Source organism: Selaginella moellendorffii, unplaced genomic scaffold (genome assembly GCF_000143415.4).
Source record: "Selaginella moellendorffii unplaced genomic scaffold, v1.0 SELMOscaffold_48, whole genome shotgun sequence".
Taxonomy (NCBI): domain Eukaryota; kingdom Viridiplantae; phylum Streptophyta; class Lycopodiopsida; order Selaginellales; family Selaginellaceae; genus Selaginella; species Selaginella moellendorffii.
This window is the reverse complement of record NW_003314309.1, coordinates 508,982-526,985: the sequence shown is the minus strand read 5'-3', so window position 1 is coordinate 526,985 and position 18,004 is coordinate 508,982. Positions and strand designations below refer to the sequence as shown.

The window sequence follows — 18,004 nt, the reverse complement described above, 5'->3', positions numbered from 1 at the left end:
TCTCATACCATTGAATCAAATAATATTATTACTTAATAAAGTCAATGCATTTTGAATGTCAACTAATATATAACCATCACTACCACTTCAAGGTCACAAAGTTTAATGAATCCAACAAAAATGAGTTGTGGTGGTGCTTGATTGCTCCTCTGGAAAGTCATTCAGTATGAAAATAAAAACTAATTACTTTAACAGTTTTTATGTGGAAGAAGTACTAATGAAAAGTTTAATAATAAGATAAGCTTTTTAAAGAATATAACCTGTTGTTCACACTTTTTATTGTCTTCTAAAGGTCTGATTCTACATGTATTTGCTACAACTCTTACTTGAATGAATGCTAAAATTCTTTCAAAACTTATTCTCACCTCACTACCTTGAAAGATTAATTGGTTTATTGGATTAGTGATGCAATCATATTGTAGAAGACTCTATTGACCAATCACTCTAGTCAAATGTATCTTAGGATCTTAGATGTACCAATCACTAAAGTCAAATGTAGATCATTATCTTTCTTTTAAAAATCTTATCACTTTAAAGAAACCTGTAAATCTTTACAAAACTACCTCCATAATCAACCCTCGATAGAGTGCAGAAAATCTATGGGCAGGCGGAGCCAGTGCCAATGCTGCCGCTGCTGGACAGTCTCACCTTTCATGGTGGGAGTCAAGAGCATGTGGCAAAGAGGGATTCTAGTACTAACTTCATACCTCGTGATCTTGTTTGGGGAAATGACAGTACATCACCATGCAGAGGAAAAAGATACACTCATCAGTGCGGTGACCATACCATTGCGACCATTGCCCCCGTTGCCACCACCACGTCCAGGACATCCAAGAGATCGAGATCCTCTTAGCAAGCACATGAGCAAGGGCTCCTTGATGGGAGGAGTTGGCTACAACTTAGGCTCTGGAGATTGGTTTAATCTCTTTTAACAGTTTTTAAATCTCTAGAAGCTTAGGCGTTTTCTCTTGAAGAAACGAGTGTGCTCTACTTTGTTCGCGGCTTGCCAGAATCTGTGAAGCATTGGATTTGGATTGGGCTGACTCTCGGGTGAACAGTAGGATACAAAAACTGTGAGGATCGGTACCAAGGTGCATTGTCCAAGTTTTGCTTTTCTGCCTGCTTCAGTGTGATCATGCAGATGCTGTGGTGTGTTTGCTCACTGGCTCTGTTTCATGGATGTTGAAGGTTGCAGTATTTTGAGAGAATACAGGACAGGGAGAACGGTATGATCTTTGTGGATATTATAATTATCAATGGTCACTGGTATTTTGTATCAATATATGTCTGAGTTGCCATCTGTACTGCGTGCTTGACTAGATTATATCTGTGCGCGCTTTCGGAATGTTCGGAAAGAAGTGTTATAAAAGGTTGACCATGGCGGATATAAGGTAAAAAAGTTTTGTCGACTTCAAGGTCCAGGGCCCAGGCCAAGCACAACCCTCTTATAACGCGCTATTCACAAGAAATACGACACCTTTAAACTTTGAACTGGTCGCATACACGCATCATGTATTGTGTGGAAAGGTACGTAGAGTCAAGTCTCTCTCTCTATAAAGACTTCCATTCTCCTCGAGCTTGATATCTTGGCAGCGATGAAAATGGCGCTATTTGGCAGAGAGGTGGCGGCGACCCAGAGGAGCGCGTTGCTTCTTCTTCTTTCTCTATTCCTGCTACTTTCGATCTGGATCCCGGGCGGCGGTGCCGAGGAATCACCATATGAGATCGCCCACTACGGGTTTGAAGTTCCTGGATCCATGATCCACCGGATCCAGCCAGCGATTGGATCGATTGGACGACGCTGGCTACTGCAGCAATCCAATTCCAGCGACGGCGATGGATCCGGATCCAGCGATGATAACGACGACGACGACGACGACGAGACGATCACGATCTCGCACCAGGCGATCGCTGGGATCGCGGTGGGAGTGTTCTTCGTGATCGCGTTCGTGGTTCTTGGGGTCTATCTGTGCCGGACGCGCAAGTACATCGAGCAGCGGCGAGAGGCGTCGCTGGCGAGGGCGAGAGCGGCGGAGCTAGGCTGGGCGGGGGTGGATCTCGAGGCCGGCGGCAGTGAGGAGGGCAGCAGTGGCGGCCACTCCATGCCTACACCGCAAAGAGCTCTGTTTCCACATCAATCCAGCACGGGAAGATAGATGAAGTAAACGATTCGACTGATTGATTTGTACCTAGAGAGCTAATTAGTAATGTATAGGCACTTGATTTTTTCCTGTGAATCATTCATTGTCCAAGCTTTGATCATCAATCTTGCAATGTGATAAAATTTGGCTCGCGCTTTTTCCTGTCCAAGCTTTCATGGTAAAACTTTTGGCTTTTTTTTTGTGAATCAGCATCTTGTGTTGAAATTCTCCCAATTTTTTTTGAAATTACTAAAGGACAAGGTTCGGCAAGGCGAAAATCCACCTACGTCGTAGAAATTGGAACTGACTTTCCATTAAGGCTGCCGGATCTTTCTCGAAATAGTTGGAAAATTTTACAGTTCCAGTTCCGAAGGAACCGGGGAAAGATCCCGGCAAGATCGGGAAGAAGAATCACATTTTCTTACAATTTAAAACAATATAATGGGAATCGATACTTGGTCCTACCTAGGGTTAGGGTTTGTGGGCACTCTATGTCACAAAATAGTGTAAGAGCTTCTCGACAATCGATCGATCGTCTCATCGCTGGCTTTCAGGATGCGCTGTTCTTCGCGGGATCCATCCCGAGCGCCGTAGCTACCGCGCAGCAGAGCTCCAAAGTATTTCTTGTCTACATTGCCAGTAATCAATCTCTTGCTTTTCCCCCTTTCGATTCTCTCCTAAAATGTGTGACTTAGATGATGGCGAGGAGTCGGCGAGGCTGGAAGAAGCGACCTGGAGAGCGCCGCAGGTAAGAGAATTCACAAGACTTTCAAGGAAGAGCTTCGATTTTCGCAAGCGCAGGTTGTAAGCTTGATTCTGGAAAAGTTTGTTGCTCTTCGTTTGGTGCATGGAAGCGTTGATGCGCTTCACTTCTCGGTTTTATGTATGCTTTGCAATTTTGATCTTCTTGGAAACGATCAAGCTTGTTTCCAATGTCTCAATGCAGATCCTATATCAGCTGTGCCTAGTATTACAGCCATTGGCTACCAAGGTGTAAAGTTATGGGAGCAAAGTAAGGATTCTTTGCTGGTTTTTCTCTTGCTCTCAACTCGTTTTTGCAGACGGATTCATCACTCCAGAGGAACTCTCGAAAAGGTTGCAATATGCCGTGGATACGTTCCAATTCCAGGTAGACTTTTCCTTCAGTTTTGGATAGATAGATTACCTTCGCTTCTTCCTTCTTCTGTATAGGTGCAAACAGCCATGGCTGCTTTGTTGGGCATGCCAACAGCGTCATCACGCCTTGAAACTCCGGAAAGCGCCGCATCCTCAAAACCCGAGGAGCCGACACAAACTTTGTCATCAAGCCTTGAAACTCCGCAGAACGCCGCATCCTCAAAACCGGAGGAGCCGACACAAACTTTGTCATCAAGTCTTGAAAGTCCGCAGAACGCCGCATCCTCAAAACCCGAGGAGCCGACACAAACTTTGCCAGCATCAAAAGAAGCGTCTCTTTGCAAAGTCGAGGAAAAGAACGAGACACTAGCAACCACGTCCGATCCGGGTGACGAGCTCTCGAAACCAGTGCCACGAACCGAGTCCGATCGTGGTGAGGAGCTCTCGGAAGATACGAGCCAGATGCCTGTGTTGACTGCGCAAGCCATGGAAGAGGAAATCCAAACTCCACCCGACCAGAGCGTGGAGCCTGTGGAAGAAGTAAAGGGCTGCGTGCTCGAAGTGCCGGTGGCCAAGAAGAAGACCACCACTCCACCATCGCCACCGCCACCCGAGCCGAGACCTTTGAGAATCCCAGACAAGGTCCACTTGCAAGTGAAGCTCACGGATGGAGCAGTGATCCGCCGCGAGTTTGAGAAGAGCGACACTCTCTGGACAGTGAAATCCTTCGTGGACGAGAACAGGACGGATGGCAACGCGAGCTACGCCTTTGCGGTTCCATTTCCTCGCAAGATCTTCAATGCCGAAGGTAGAGTTGATGGTTTCTTTCTACTCTTAACATCTCGTCTTCCAGATTACGAGAAAGCTCTGGTGGACCTTGATATCGGCTACCGCGCTGTGCTTATCCTGGTACCAAGCAGCGATGCCAAGCTTGTGACAAGCCCCTCGAAGCCTTCCAGTCCAACTGGTGGTATGGGGCGATGGCTCACGTATCTTAATCCTCTTTCTTACGTTCGTGGTGGCAACGCTTCTCCTTCCGAGAGGCCAAAGTCTCCTCCATCTCCGTCGCCATCGCCAGCAGGTTTGTTCTTAGTTCTTGTTCTTGCTCTCATTGTGTATGATTTTCTCTTCCAGCTTCGAAGCCCAGCAGCAATGACGCTGATAACTCGAGAAAAGCGCCGCCACCCGCGAAGAGATCCACTAGCTGGGGAAGTAACGTCCACACTCTGAGGCACGACGAGGACAACGATATGTTCAAGCGAGGCAACACGTACTGGAATGGGAATGCCACGCAGTTCGGTGCTAACGACGACGACGAGCGCAAGTGAGTAAATTATGTATGTACCTCTCTCTTATTGTAGGAGTCGTCGATAAGGAAGAACAAAAACAATAAATTCTTGCCTGGATTCACTGCTTTTCGAGCGAAGTCGAGCCTTCATCGTCGACACGGGCCTTTCCTTTCCTATCCCGGAAGGCCTCGTCGCTATCTCCTAGATGCTGCTCCTCCTCTTGAGACGACGCGTCGCCCATACTCTTTTGCAGCTCCAGTGCTACGTTGAGCTGTTGCCGGAGAAGCTAGACAAGAGATTCCATGAGTTAAAACAAGACCAAAAGAACGAGAACATAGAAAAGCAAAAGAGGTGACTTACCTCGATCGTGCTCTGGAGGTACTTGTGTTGGACGTTACTCTGCTGCTGTTGCTGGGGACTGCTGCTAGTTGCGGCAGACCTTTCTCCAGACTTGGACTGTGAGGGCCAAGAAGGCCCTGGTAGTATTGGCAGAAAGAAGACGCGGTCACCTAAAGTCACCGACGGCTGCCCAGGGGAGTTATGTCGAGCGTGGAGCTGCCCAGGGGAGTTAGAGCTGCCGCCTGTGTCGGCGGTAGCTTTCTTCTCGACTTGTGGCGATGCCGCTTCGTCTTTAAGAGGTTGCTGGTTCTGCGGAACTAGAGGAAGGTACATAGGATACCTGGTTAACCAAGTCAGAAAAAAAGAGTGAGAACGAGAAGAAAAAAAAAGTACCAGCTCATTGTTCCAGAGGCTCCAGTTGCAGGATAAACAAAAGACGAGCCATATTGCGCGGCCGCGGCTGCCGCAGCTTGCATCCTTGCTCTTGCTTGGTCAGCCTCCGGTGATACGTTGCCTTCCGCGGCGTTGGCGGGGGTAGCTTGTCCTGAAAAAGCGAAGGTAAAATAAGCTGGCACTTGAGGAGCTGCTAATGCCACATACCTTCGGGTGCCTGGCCTTGCTGTTGCTGCCTTTGTGATGCAGCCTGCGGTCCTCCCTCTGCTGCTATGACTGGAGATCTGCAAGTCGGACAAGTCTGCTGCCTCTCTAGCCACGAACGCAGGCAGTGGACATGGAAAAGATGGCCGCAAGGGAGTTTCTTTGCTGTGCTCATCTCTTCGCGACAAATAATGCACGTCGCATCGCTACTGCGATAAGAAAAACCGTATCTCAGATAAAAGAAAATGCAAAGAAGAGCACAAATACAGACCGTCCCAGCTCTTCTGCAGTGGCATCCGGAAACCGCTCGTTCATGTTGGATGTCACTTTTCTATACCGTATAAAGTCGGTCACCCTGGCTTTGAAGTTTCTAAAGATCTCGTAGAGTTCACGAACCAGATGCAGGGGCAGACCATAGTTTCTGCAAGCCAAAAACGCAAACATTAGACAAAAAAAAGGATTTGAAAAGCTTGAACGTACATGAAGATAACCAGGAAAAAGAAGAGATAAAGCGAGAGGTGGAGCAGATCACGAACGAGCTCCAAGTAAAAGATATACACGGCCTTATTGTCCCACTGGCCGTCCATCCACATGTCACCCATATACAGCGAGTACTTTAGAAACATAGAGACGACCGAAGTTGCCAAGATCACGTACCTACAAAACCAAAGAACTTTATAGAGCGTCTACAACTCGAGGCGACAAGGAGAACTCACTCGAAAGCGAAAAAGAGCGACACCGATGCCTGCTTCGTTCGGAGGAGATACGACACGGACGAATGCACGAAGATTGAGTCGAGAACCAAGAGGAACGCCATGAAGGACGCGATCCTGGCGTGGGAGAGGCGAGAGACAGTAGGCGTGATCTCGATATACTCCACCCTCTTCTGCGCCAGCCAGTGGAAGGCCTTGACAAACAGGAGCACTGTCACCATGGCGATGAAGGACACGTTAAACTCCTCCCGGAAGATGGTCATGGCGAACAAAACCTCCATGAGCTCCCTCCACAGCTGCTCGTTGAGCCGCTCCACCTCGGCCTCGCGCAGCGACCCCAGGAAGATCATCTTGATCAGCTGCCACACCGCGTAGAGCACCACAAAGGCGAAGTTGAGGAGCAGTAAAACGCTGATCTTGGAGGTGCTGAGGTAAACCATGGCCGGGTAGAATTGCTCCCTGCTGTAGAAGGCATGGTAGACCACAGCCACGGCGCCAATCACACTCGCGGCCGCATACGTTCCAAGCTTCACCATCCCTTCCTGTGGCTCCCCCTCTCGATCGAAGGATTATTCCCTCGCGCTTCCCTAAAACCAGACCTAAATCTGCCCGGCCTCTCGCAGCGACGATCTATCCAGTGACAATCGCAGCGGCGTCCACCTAATCTCACCTTCCTCCTTGAAAATCCCTGGAGCTAGCACACCCGATTCAACAACCAGACTACTCCGCGCTTAAGCATCGAGCCGCGCTGCCGTCGCAAAATCCAGCGCCGCCGAGCTCCAACCCGAGCGATCTAGCGCCATCGCCAGCGACTTCCATCCTGGGCTACTTCTGCAGTAAAAACGCTAAAATTTAGGGTACACTGATCTTACGTGGCCACGTCGCCTGCCAATGGGCGTCTGCCGCGTGGTCCCCGGCAGCGAACGCGCGGTTGCCACGTGGCACGGTGTCTGAGAGATTCAAAAGATTCACGCTGAATATCCCTCCCCGGCGGCTACCACGCTATCTCTTGCCCATCCCACGCGAAGAATTTGCCAGTGTCTTTCATCCCAACGCGGTCTATGATCGCCAGGAGCTTGCTCACGGAGAATTCTTTCGTGAAGAGCTTCTCTTTGGCGACGTTGCGCTGGTATGGCTTGGAGAGATCGGTGTCCACGGTTCCGGGATGGAGCAGCACGCAGGCAACGGGATGTCTCCTCCGAGCTAGCTCGATCGATATGGTTTTCGTCACTGGAGAGAGCTTGTGAGCTCGAATTCTAGAGGAATGGAGCGAGAACTTACACTGATTCAGTGCCGTTTTGGACGCTCGATATGACAGCCAGCCTCCCAGCTTGTTGTCCCCGATCGATCCAACTCGGGCGCTCAAGTTGGCGATCACTGGAACTTCTCGGCTTCCTCCGGATTTGAGTAGCGGTGACATATGCTGGAATAAATCGAAACGGCACAAAGTCACGACGAGAATTCGAAGGAAGAAGATGGAGAACCTTCATGACAAGTGCTGGACCAGCGGCATTGATCTGGAAAGTGAGAAGTAGCGCATCCTTCTCCAGTTTGCTCAGCGATGTCTCTAAAACCAGAAGCTAGAAACTCGGGCATGGAAAAGAGAAAAGAGTACCCGGTGTGACGAGATTTTCGACGTGAAGGATTCCCGCGGTGTTGACAAGTAGCTCCAATGGCCCATGAAACTTTGATACTTGGTTAGCTGCTTCCTAGTTTCACGCAGCCACTTGGAAACGATGAACAAGAAAGAAATCCAGGAAGTTTACTTTGATCGTGTCTTCGTCCGTGACATCCAGGCCTAAAACTTGAAGTCGATCAGGATACTTCTCTTTGAGAGCTGCCAAATTCTCGGCCTTTACAGGATTTCGGCAAGTAGCAACCACGAAATCCTTGGCATTCCTCTCCAGCAACTGCCTCACCTGGACAAAGACGAAGATTATCACACGATCGATAGCGAAAGATTCAAGAACATCGAGAACCAAGACAGGAACACAAAGAAAATGAGAATATCGCACACGAATTCCAGCCCCAACCCCCGGGATGCTCCTTGGATGAGCGAAACGCCAGCTCGGCTACCTGCATTCTCGCACAGCGCTCGAAATCGCGAAATCTGTAGAGGAATCGCGAGAAGCGGCCGCTTGCGCCGAGCCAAGACACCCGCCATTGCTTTCTAGGATTCTAGGTAAGCAAGCCCAAAATTTAGGGCTCCAACGAGCGAGGGCGGCTTGGCACGGCGGCGAGGTGCGTTCATGCAATCCAGGCTCTTTTCTTGCCCGCATTCTCGATCTCGCGCACGATAAACGCGAAATTTCATCAGTGTCGCTCGAAATTTCGCTCGATCGAGAATTACCTCCTGCTCATCGCCTTGCTTGTTTTGCAGGCATGGCTTTCGATCGGGACTACGAGCTGGAGCCGACCCAGCCAGACGCTGCTGCAAAGGTTTCGTGCAAGACTGGTGACAACGCTTGCATCAATTCGATCCTCACGGATGATAGCTTGCGAGCGATCCTTTCCAAGCTCGACACGCAGGGTGAGAGGGATAACTATAGCCTTGTTTGCAAGCGCTGGCTGATGGTCCAAAGCACGGAGAGACGGCGCCTCGCAGCACGAGCCGGGCCACTCATGCTACAAAAAATCGCTGCTCGCTTCACGAACTTGATAGAGCTCGACTTCGCGCAGAGTACCTCTAGATCTTTCTTTCCTGGAGTCATCGACGCGGATCTGGAGACCATAGCCAAGAACTTCGACAACTTGGAGCGCATCAACTTACAAGAATGCAAAGGTTTCTTTGCTGTCCTTTTTTATTTTCTGGAGTGTTGCTCTTACAGTTCTTCGTTGGTTTGTTCTTGGATAGGAATCACTGATGTGGGAGTTGGAGTTTTGGGCAAAGGAATTCCAGGATTGCGGTGCGTGGTCTTGTCCGGCTGCAGGAAAGTCACCGATAGAGCGATCGAGGTGCTCGCAAATTCTTGCTCGAGACTGATAAGCCTTCGAGTTGGCAGATGCAAGCTAGTTTCGGACAGGGCCATGGAAGCTCTGTCAAGGAACTGCAAAGAGCTGGAGGTGCTCGACGTGAGTGGCTGCATTGGTGTCACAGACCGAGGCTTGCGAGCGCTCGCCCGCGGCTGCTGCAAGCTCCAGCTACTTGACCTTGGCAAATGCGTGAAAGTTGGAGACAGTGGAGTGGCGAGCCTCGCAGGGTCCTGTCCGGCTTTGAAAGGCATCAACCTCCTCGACTGCTCGAAGCTCACGGACGAATCCATCGCCTCGCTCGCCCGACAGTGTTGGAGCCTCGAGAGTTTGCTTCTGGGGGGCTGTAGAAATCTCACCGACGCCTCCATCCAGGTGGTGGCGAAGGAACGGGGACAGGTTCTGAAACACTTGCAACTCGACTGGTGCTCCGAGGTGACCGACGAATCGCTCGTAGCGATCTTCTCCGGCTGTGACGTCCTGGAGAGGCTGGACGCTCAGAGCTGCGCCAAGATCACGGATTTGTCGCTGGACGCCCTCCGGAATCCTGGGTTTTTGAGAGAGCTGAGGCTCAATCACTGTCCAAACATCTCCAACGCAGGGATTGTAAAGATTGCAGAGTGTTGCCCAAGGCTGGAACTCTTGGAGCTAGAGCAATGCTTTCAGGTGACACGGGAAGGCATAGAAGCAGGTGGTTTTCCATCAGCCTGCAAGATTGTTCTTACTAAAAAGTGAAAATAAATTAACAAATGGTAACATTAATAAAGTATTTTAAAAGTGATAATTACATTTTTCTCATTATTTATACAATAATATTTTGGAGCTAAAAAAGCTTTTGAATTGATTAGTTCTGATCATTTTATGGAGTATAATAATATTCTATTGTGAGTGCTTGAGATTAAAAACTCTACACTATATTTTATCAAAATTGCAAAAATTTTAAGAAAAAATATATTAAATACTTTTTATATTAGCAAGATAAAAATGAAGATAATTTATAATTATTAGCTTTTTGAACACTTAAGAAATAATTTGCTATGCATTGCATGTAACAATGCTTGGTTTGCTTAATAATAGTGTTATTCTTACTTATTAATCCAATCAATCAAATAAAAATTTATAATTATAAGCATGTTTGTAATTTATAAACACAAGATTAATGTTATTACATACATGGTAGAATAAAAATGAATATACTAGAAGTGTTTAAAAAAGTTTATAAACTATAAAAATGTTTATAAATTATAAATATAAGATTAATCTAAATGAATAACAAGCGTTAAATGGTAGAATATCCTAGAATATCCAAGAATATTCTAGGTATATCCACTACCATCTTAGTCCCCTATAGGTTTGCTTAAGCACCAAAATCTCTTCTAAAGAGCAGCAAATGTTAATTAATGTTTAAGTTAGAGCTATTTATAAAATCTTGAATGGTTTTAATATTTGATATCAAATAGATAATAAATAATTAGGTGGTCTATATATTATCTAGCTTATAAATAATATTACATTATTTTGAAATATGAGCAAGAAACAACAAAATATAATTAAATTTCTAAGTGTATAGAATATGGAAATAGAATAGAAAAATGTGCATATTAATTACCTAAAAAGCCTAACTTATATACAAAAGAAAATTAAAGCCAATCTAACGGATATCAAAATTTCACTACACTAATATTAATATACAATATTATAGCCATACACTTGACCTTATATCATCCTTCTCTTAAAAGGATGGAAAGCAATTAAAGTTCTCTGATTGATAAGCCAAGATTTAGAAGAACATCAAGAGGAGGCACTAATGAATCTGTAAGTGGTGTTAATTGTTTCTAATTCTTTTATACAAAATGTTTCAATTGCTATACATGCACAATTTCTGGAGGATCGGATTGTTAAATATTATGCCAAATCTTATAAACTTATAGTTTAACTTGCCACAACACTTGATATAGTCCCTTCTATTGAGCAAGGAACCCCTAGTAAAATAGATTAACATAAATTCATCTATTTTATATTCCACAAGTGGAAAATAATAGGAGTTATAACATTATTTTTGTCCTACTTGTACGTGGCCTTAGATGTTCAATGAATTTCACTTGGACAAGTGAAAGAATGTTTGTCAAATATTAATCCCAAGACTTAGTATTAATAGCTTATAGCAATAATAAAGGTAAACTCACCTCTATTAGCAATATTAAATCATGACCATATAGGAGTTTATATAGTGAAGCACCAATACAAGTTTGTACTCTTATGATATACGCATGCCGAAGAAATAAAAAATAACCATCCTAATTCAAATGTTAAAAATTCACGTATTTCACAATAATCCCTTTCAATGTTTGAATAAATCATTTCACCAAACCATCTATTTGTGGATGAAACGTATTTATGAAAGTATAGTATATCCCTAACTTAGATGTTAAAACGTGAAATGCCTCAGCCATAAATATGAAACTATTATCTACAAAAATTCATTCTAGATAAGAATACTGGAACACCACTCAATTGAGGAGGAAGTATTCAATAGCAATTGTAAATGCACTAACAAAAAAACCAACATCCACTCAATGAGTCAAACAATTAGAGGCAATAATGATGTACTTATTATCAATAGTCGATTATGAAAAAGGCCCCATCAAATAAAATGCTATCAACTTAAATAGATGGGAAACTACAATTAACTTTAACCATCCTTTTGTAGTATAAAGGGAGTATTACAAATTTAGCACCAAACACAACTATGCATATACCAAATAACATCACATCATATCTCTAACCAATAGAAAAACCTATGTAACTTCTCAGTCATATACTAATTTCCCATATGCCCATATAGAATAATAGAGTTATGATAATGATGAAGAAAATGTGGAATAAAAAATCAAAGATATTACAATCTATAAATGATCATCAAGATTAATCTTAATAAAATAAATAGAGTTGTTCTTAAGGTGATATTAAGAATGTAAATGCTGAAACGGCAAGTCATCAACAAGTGATGCAAGATTTTTAAAGCCCTCATGAAGCCTTCAGATCCACGTGTTAACCTTTTGAGCCTTATGAACCTTATCAAGAGAAGATAGATCTTACTCCATACTTTGTAGACATTAAAAATTAAATACAATAATTGCCGCTAGCATGGAAACTTTATCCAAAAAATTTATAAATGCCAAAACAACAGGTTCATTAGGAATAAAAGAATAAAGGAAAAAAGGGCAAAGAGCTTGAAAGAAGGTGTTAATACCAATTATAGAACTCCTTGGGCAATGAACAACCTTAAATCATATATTTAAAGCTTTAAAGCTCACTGATAAATATGATTAGTTTAGTTCTTTTATTTCAATAACAAAGTAACCGCAACATAATCAACTTCTAATAATGTCCAAAAACCATATAAATATATATAAAACTTTTTGCAATCCCAAATTGCTACTAAATACTCATTCTCTATTGTGGAATAGTTCATATTTGTTAGTTGTACATGCTAAAATTTGAGGAGTTATTAACAGCTCTTTAAGATCCATAAATGCTCACTCACAATCCACAGATAAAATGAAAGATGATGTTGATGACTTCAACAATGCTAGGTATAATTAAAAAGATGATTAGTGAAATGATTAAGATATTACACTTTACATAAGAAGAACTACACATCATTCACATACTTTAGAATAAGGAACTTTAGAAAAGCCACAAGTTTGTCAAGATAAACTTGCAAATTTTTTATGAAAAATATAATAGCCAAAATAAGTTATATTTTTGAACTAAAACATGCGTTTTGATTGCTTCAGCTTGAAATTAGTTTCTTCTAAATAGATCAAGACATCATCAATGAAGTCAACAATCACATCATAAAAACTTCGTCTATCATCTGCTAAAAAGTCATTGCAGCATTGTTCAAACTAAATGGCATCACCAAGAACTTATGCAATTTTGAGAATATTTTAAGAATATAAGTTTTTTTCCTTAACTATTGGCACTTGTTAATACCTAGAAGCAACTAACAACTTCTCCCTAAACAATCCAAGAAAGTAATAGTGTAAGGAAGAAGGTATATATCCAGAATAGTCACATTGTTTAATAGATGATAGTCAATGCAAAAACATATACTCCTATTAGGCTCATATGCTTAACAATTCTGAGACTTTAAAATAAAACCCCTATTTAACATCTTTTTGATGTTCACGAGTAAATTTTTGATCTCCTTCGATGACTAACACTAAATATGAACTTTGATTGGAGGAGCATCTTTAATTGGAATATGATGACGTGTTGCAATTTTAACCCCAAATAACAGGTCAAAGTTGAAGAAATCAATACATATTTTTTTTAGTTGATCCACCACAACAATATAAAAACCATCGGAGGGATCTAAAGAGGAAATAGTGGAGTAAAATGGAAACACTATTAGAAGTAATAGAGAGACAAAAGTGATGGAAGCAAAGGTAAAAATAAATAGATAAAGGGGAATAAAAGTGAGAGGAATGGAAGAAATATAAAGAAGTATGAGATAAAAAGGAAAAACCTCAAAGTCACATTTAACATAATTGCATTGCAACCAATCTATACCAAGGATGAGGTCAAAAGTTTGATTTGATTTGATTTGATTTGAAGTTTGATTTAAAATTCAAATCATTGAATTTCAATTATTGAAAATCAAACTCGAGATCTCCCATATGCATAGCTAGGTTCACTTTATCCTGTGCATATGCATGTGTACAACTATTGCTATAAAGAATGAAAATTAACTCTATCATACAATATAATTGTAAATGGCAACTTATGGGAATAGGCTAAGCATTAGAAGATAACTTGAGCTTGTATTAACTAACACGAAGAGAATAATAAGGAAATCCTCTGCTATATAAACGAGCTTGGAAAGTAAACATGAAATGAACTGGTGCCAAATGAAACCCTGTATGAAAATGAAAATTTGTATGAAAATGAAAGAAGGATAGAGGGGTTACTAACTTATTCATGTAAAACCCTTCCACTACTCACGCGATTCCATATTTCCTAGAAGAATTTTTGTGTTAAGAGCTTCCACTTTAGTAGCACCCATAAGATGTTCTTGACGGCAAAGCCTCTGTAAGCAACCAAAGAGAATGACTGAAAAGATGATTTATAAGTTCAAATATAAAAGGAAAAGGCCTATGAATAAGAGTGCACCCCTTTTCCAATCAGTTAAGGGTTTTAGGATATTTGTGGTTAAGTGTTTTTAGGTTTGAATAATACCGGGTTGGATGACCTCCCGAGAAGTCCAAATTCAAGAGCTTACAGCTTCCAACCAAGATATCAATTCAGAAAACACCAATAATACTGATACATGTGGCCAATCTCATGATATATCTAACAATGGACATCATAACCACGACGATGTCCTTGTCCTCATCCTTGTCCTTATCACAAACAATAGTAACACCAACCTCCATTGGAACAAGACTATCTCTTATAGGAAGTGGAGTTGAAGGATGTGCAATGAAAAGTGAAAAAGGCAATGTCTCCTAATGTTATGTTAGTTGAAGAGCATTGTCAAAGATAGTTAGAACAAATGTATGCACAAGTCCCGCAAGATATTAACAAAATGCTGGCCATAACATTCCCAACTTAATCCACTTTGACATATTTGGCTCCGCACGAAGCAAAAAGCTCCAGAAACAAATGTTAAATTGCATCACTGATTCAGATGGCCCTTAGCGAAGACGATGCAATTGTTGGTAAACATTATCACAATTGTCAGTATATCTAATTGCGCATTCAAAGATGTCCAAGAAAATGCTCTAATCCACATGAGTGGCTACACTCAAACCATGGGAGGTTGAACTCACTCTATTTATCCTCTATATCCTTTTTATCCCCTCATTGAAAGAAAAAAAAATCTAAAATTCTCCATTTAGATTTGTTATACTCAGGGTTAAGTATTTCATTCGAATTTATTATGCTCATCCTCACTTCGTAATCCATGTCATTCATCCTCACTTCACTACAGTATTCATTCGTCCTTATGCTATCATTAGGGCCGAACTCCCATCTATCCCCTCTATTCCCTCCTTCGAAGAAAACAAAGTTTGCAACATTAGGGCAAAGAGGAGAAAGTGAAAAAAAATTAAGGAAGAAATAGTGTAGAAGAAAAAAAAGTGAATAAAAACTTATTGAAAGAGGTTAAACCATTATGAGATTAAAAGTGAGATAAAATATAGTACTAAAATTGTGATCATCTTAAGAAAAAAAAAGAAGTAATAAATTAAACATGAATTTACAATATCTTTGCAATTGATATTTAATGTTGAGCTAGCACGCTAGTGCCTTTACACAATTAAACTTGAATGTTAACAATGACTACTTAAAACATTTTTTATGTATAATAATTCAATCAACATATATTAATTAATAATTTTTATTTATTATTTAAATATTTTTGAGAATTCTTTTGCAAATTTTATTTATAAATTTTAATATTATATTTTACATACAAATTTGGCTTTAAAAAACTGTTATACATTAATTTTTTAACATGGTTAAAATAAATGTCCTATTTGATATGTATATGTAGATAAAGAAATAATATTTTAGCTAAATTTTACAGAAAAATAAATTTCATTTATTTTTATATTTTACATAAAAATTTAATTTCTAATTTGTATATAGTATAATTTTACATTACTTTTTTAAGGGTAAAAGGAATTCAGAATTTATAATTTATTCCAAGATTGATATTAATTAGTAAGCTTAAACGAAAGTTTAGAATAATGCAAAAACTTTATTTAGGTTTAATATTACCCTTTTATCCTAAAATCTTGCGGCTCAACGGTCCTGTGAGATATGGCCCTTGAATGCCAGAGAGCGGCCACATTGCCCGAGAGAATGCGAATGGAAGAAGAGAAGGCGAGATCGTCAGAGAGCTACATTATTGCGGAGCTCGGCGAGGCCGAGCAGCAGGCGCTCGCGGATTTCAAGCTCGCCATCGCGGCGGCGGCCAAGGCCGGTGAGTTTTCGATCCCTAGCGCTGGAAATGCCGGCGCCACCGAGCAGGGCGATGATCCTCCTCCCGCCGCCGCACCGGCGGGCATCGATTCGGCCGATTCGGGGATCACTCTTTGGGGAATCCCTCTCTTGGATGGGAGCGGCGCCGCCGACGTCGTGATGCTCAAGTTCCTGCGCGCCCGGGAGTTCAAGGTCGATACGGCCGTGGAAATGCTCAAGAACACTGTGAGCTGGAGGAAGCGCTTTGGCTGCGATAGGGGTTTTCTGGGAGAGGAGATTGAGGCTGGGATTAAGAGCACAGGCTTCTACTATGGCTGTGACAGGGGCGGCCATCCCGTGTGCTACAACATCGTCGACTCTGGGATGTATCAAGAGCTTTTGGATGGCCAGGACGGGTTTGAGAAGCTCTTGAGGTGGAGAGTGAAACTCATGGAGGATGGGATCAAGCTCCTGGATTTTGATCCTCGGGGCGTCTCCAGCATGGTCCAGGTGATCGATCTCAAGAACTTCTCGATGAAGAAGAAGGCGAGGGCCGCGCTTCTCGACACTATACAGCTTTTTTCAGACAACTATCCGGAGCTCGTTTCAAAGCTGGTAGTGCATTCATTTCTTCGTTCTGTTTTTCATTCTTTTGGTTTTCAAAATTTTTATCTTGCCAGATGCTTGTCAATGTTCCGTGGTACTACAACGCTTTATACGTCATGATCAGTCCGTTCTTGACACAACGGTCAAAGGACAAGATCTCGGTCGCAACCAAACGAAAAACACCCGAGGCTTTGTTCGCGTAAGCTTTGCTTCAGTGATTCATTTTGATAAAAAGAAAACCTCGACTGCCAGGGCAATCTCTCCGGAAAATGTTCCAGTCCAGTATGGAGGACTCGGAAAAGCAAACGATGAGCTCTTCAGGAATGCTAAGGCAACGATCACGGAATCCTGCGTGAAAGCCGGCTCGATGCTTATAATCGAGATCCAAATAAACGAGGTGAATGGATCGAAGCTTTGACAGTAGAGTATTCATGCTTTTGTTTATTCCTTTTCTTTTGCTACAGGGCGACGAAGTCTCTTGGGAGCTCTCGGTTCTAGGATGGGATGTGAGCTATGGCGCGGAATTCACCCCCTCTACGGAAGGAGGCTACACGGTTATTGTGGAAAAGCCGAGAAAGATCTCAGCGCAAGAATTTCAGGGAGAGGGAGAGCTCGTAGGAAATGATGGCATTTGCAACACGTTCAAGACAAAATCGCCAGGTTCGCTGCTGCTCACCATTGACAACTCTGCCGCGAAAAAGAAAAAGCTGGTTCACTACAGATACATCGTCAGGGGATGAGATGAGAGAGCACATCTTAATTGTAAGCAAGTCCATTCTCTTTTGATTATCTTTGGCTTTGATTTTGATAGCCTGTCGTGCTTTGTCACAAATGCAGGCACTAAGCAGCACAAAAGCGATACTTTCTTCATTGCATTTAGTCTAAGTAAGTATGATAGCTTTTTTTCCACAAGGTTCTTCTGACTACACTACTACTTAATCAAAGGAACAAAAAATTTTGAGGAGGTAGTGTGGCATACTGGCATTTGCTCCCCAGCTCAACACCAGCTAAGGGGACTTTAGAGTGACCACTGTGTCACATCATGGCCTGGTTTGTTAGCCACTATTCTAAGTACAAAGATCCCCCTGACCATTGCAAATCCACAGCCATGTTAGATCCTCCAGTAGATTAATAGAATCCAGTTAGTTGATTAAATCAGGTGGACAACAGGACTAGAAAAGACTTCTTTTATCATGTGCCAAGCCTGCCACCTTTTTAAATAGATTAAACGCGAATCATATGGAATCATGCACCGGAACGT

At 42.7% G+C, this 18,004-nt stretch overlaps 5 protein-coding genes across 8 annotated transcripts; 3 read left to right on the top strand and 2 right to left on the bottom strand.

The window, feature by feature from the left end:
* Positions 1-2,617: 2,617 nt before the first annotated feature.
* On the top strand, positions 2,618-4,667 carry LOC9647243 (plant UBX domain-containing protein 11). Of its 2 annotated transcripts, XM_024686348.1 has the most exons (10): positions 2,618-2,647; positions 2,696-2,780; positions 2,837-2,889; positions 2,943-3,024; positions 3,088-3,153; positions 3,203-3,270; positions 3,333-3,422; positions 3,489-4,065; positions 4,111-4,338; positions 4,392-4,667. In XM_024686348.1, the coding sequence occupies exons 1-10, from the start codon at positions 2,633-2,635 to the stop codon at positions 4,583-4,585; spliced, it is 1,458 nt and encodes a 485-aa protein (XP_024542116.1). In that variant the 5' UTR covers positions 2,618-2,632; the 3' UTR covers positions 4,586-4,667. The 2 variants fall into 2 exon arrangements, with proteins under 2 accessions (XP_024542116.1, XP_024542115.1); XM_024686347.1 differs by having other exon boundaries at positions 3,333-4,065.
* LOC9647242 (ERAD-associated E3 ubiquitin-protein ligase HRD1B) lies at positions 4,583-7,157 on the bottom strand. Its single transcript, XM_024686346.1, has 7 exons — positions 6,199-7,157; positions 5,963-6,139; positions 5,754-5,903; positions 5,486-5,691; positions 5,279-5,429; positions 4,907-5,225; positions 4,583-4,832 (listed from the first exon to the last, which is right to left on the bottom strand). The coding sequence occupies exons 1-7, from the start codon at positions 6,729-6,731 to the stop codon at positions 4,665-4,667; spliced, it is 1,704 nt and encodes a 567-aa protein (XP_024542114.1). The 5' UTR covers positions 6,732-7,157; the 3' UTR covers positions 4,583-4,664.
* Positions 7,028-8,399, bottom strand: LOC9647559 (C-factor). Of its 2 annotated transcripts, none has more exons than XM_002981246.2 (6): positions 8,213-8,399; positions 7,962-8,114; positions 7,811-7,904; positions 7,680-7,762; positions 7,477-7,618; positions 7,028-7,425 (listed from the first exon to the last, which is right to left on the bottom strand). In XM_002981246.2, exons 1-6 carry the CDS (start codon positions 8,357-8,359, stop codon positions 7,190-7,192), a joined length of 855 nt encoding a protein of 284 aa, XP_002981292.1. In that variant the 5' UTR covers positions 8,360-8,399; the 3' UTR covers positions 7,028-7,189. The 2 variants fall into 2 exon arrangements, with proteins under 2 accessions (XP_002981292.1, XP_024542123.1); XM_024686355.1 differs by having other exon boundaries at positions 7,479-7,618; positions 8,272-8,304.
* Positions 8,396-9,952, top strand: LOC9647558 (F-box/LRR-repeat protein 20). The gene is made up of 3 exons (XM_002981355.2): positions 8,396-8,436; positions 8,576-8,977; positions 9,050-9,952. Exons 2-3 carry the CDS (start codon positions 8,578-8,580, stop codon positions 9,898-9,900), a joined length of 1,251 nt encoding a protein of 416 aa, XP_002981401.1. The 5' UTR covers positions 8,396-8,436; positions 8,576-8,577; the 3' UTR covers positions 9,901-9,952.
* Positions 9,953-15,978: 6,026 nt separating this feature from the next.
* On the top strand, positions 15,979-17,844 carry LOC9647557 (patellin-6). Of its 2 annotated transcripts, none has more exons than XM_002981354.2 (5): positions 15,979-16,752; positions 16,818-16,942; positions 16,996-17,140; positions 17,208-17,505; positions 17,581-17,844. In XM_002981354.2, exons 1-4 carry the CDS (start codon positions 15,997-15,999, stop codon positions 17,481-17,483), a joined length of 1,302 nt encoding a protein of 433 aa, XP_002981400.2. In that variant the 5' UTR covers positions 15,979-15,996; the 3' UTR covers positions 17,484-17,505; positions 17,581-17,844. The 2 variants fall into 2 exon arrangements, with proteins under 2 accessions (XP_002981400.2, XP_024542120.1); XM_024686352.1 differs by having other exon boundaries at positions 17,555-17,844.
* The last annotated feature ends 160 nt before the right edge of the window (positions 17,845-18,004 follow it).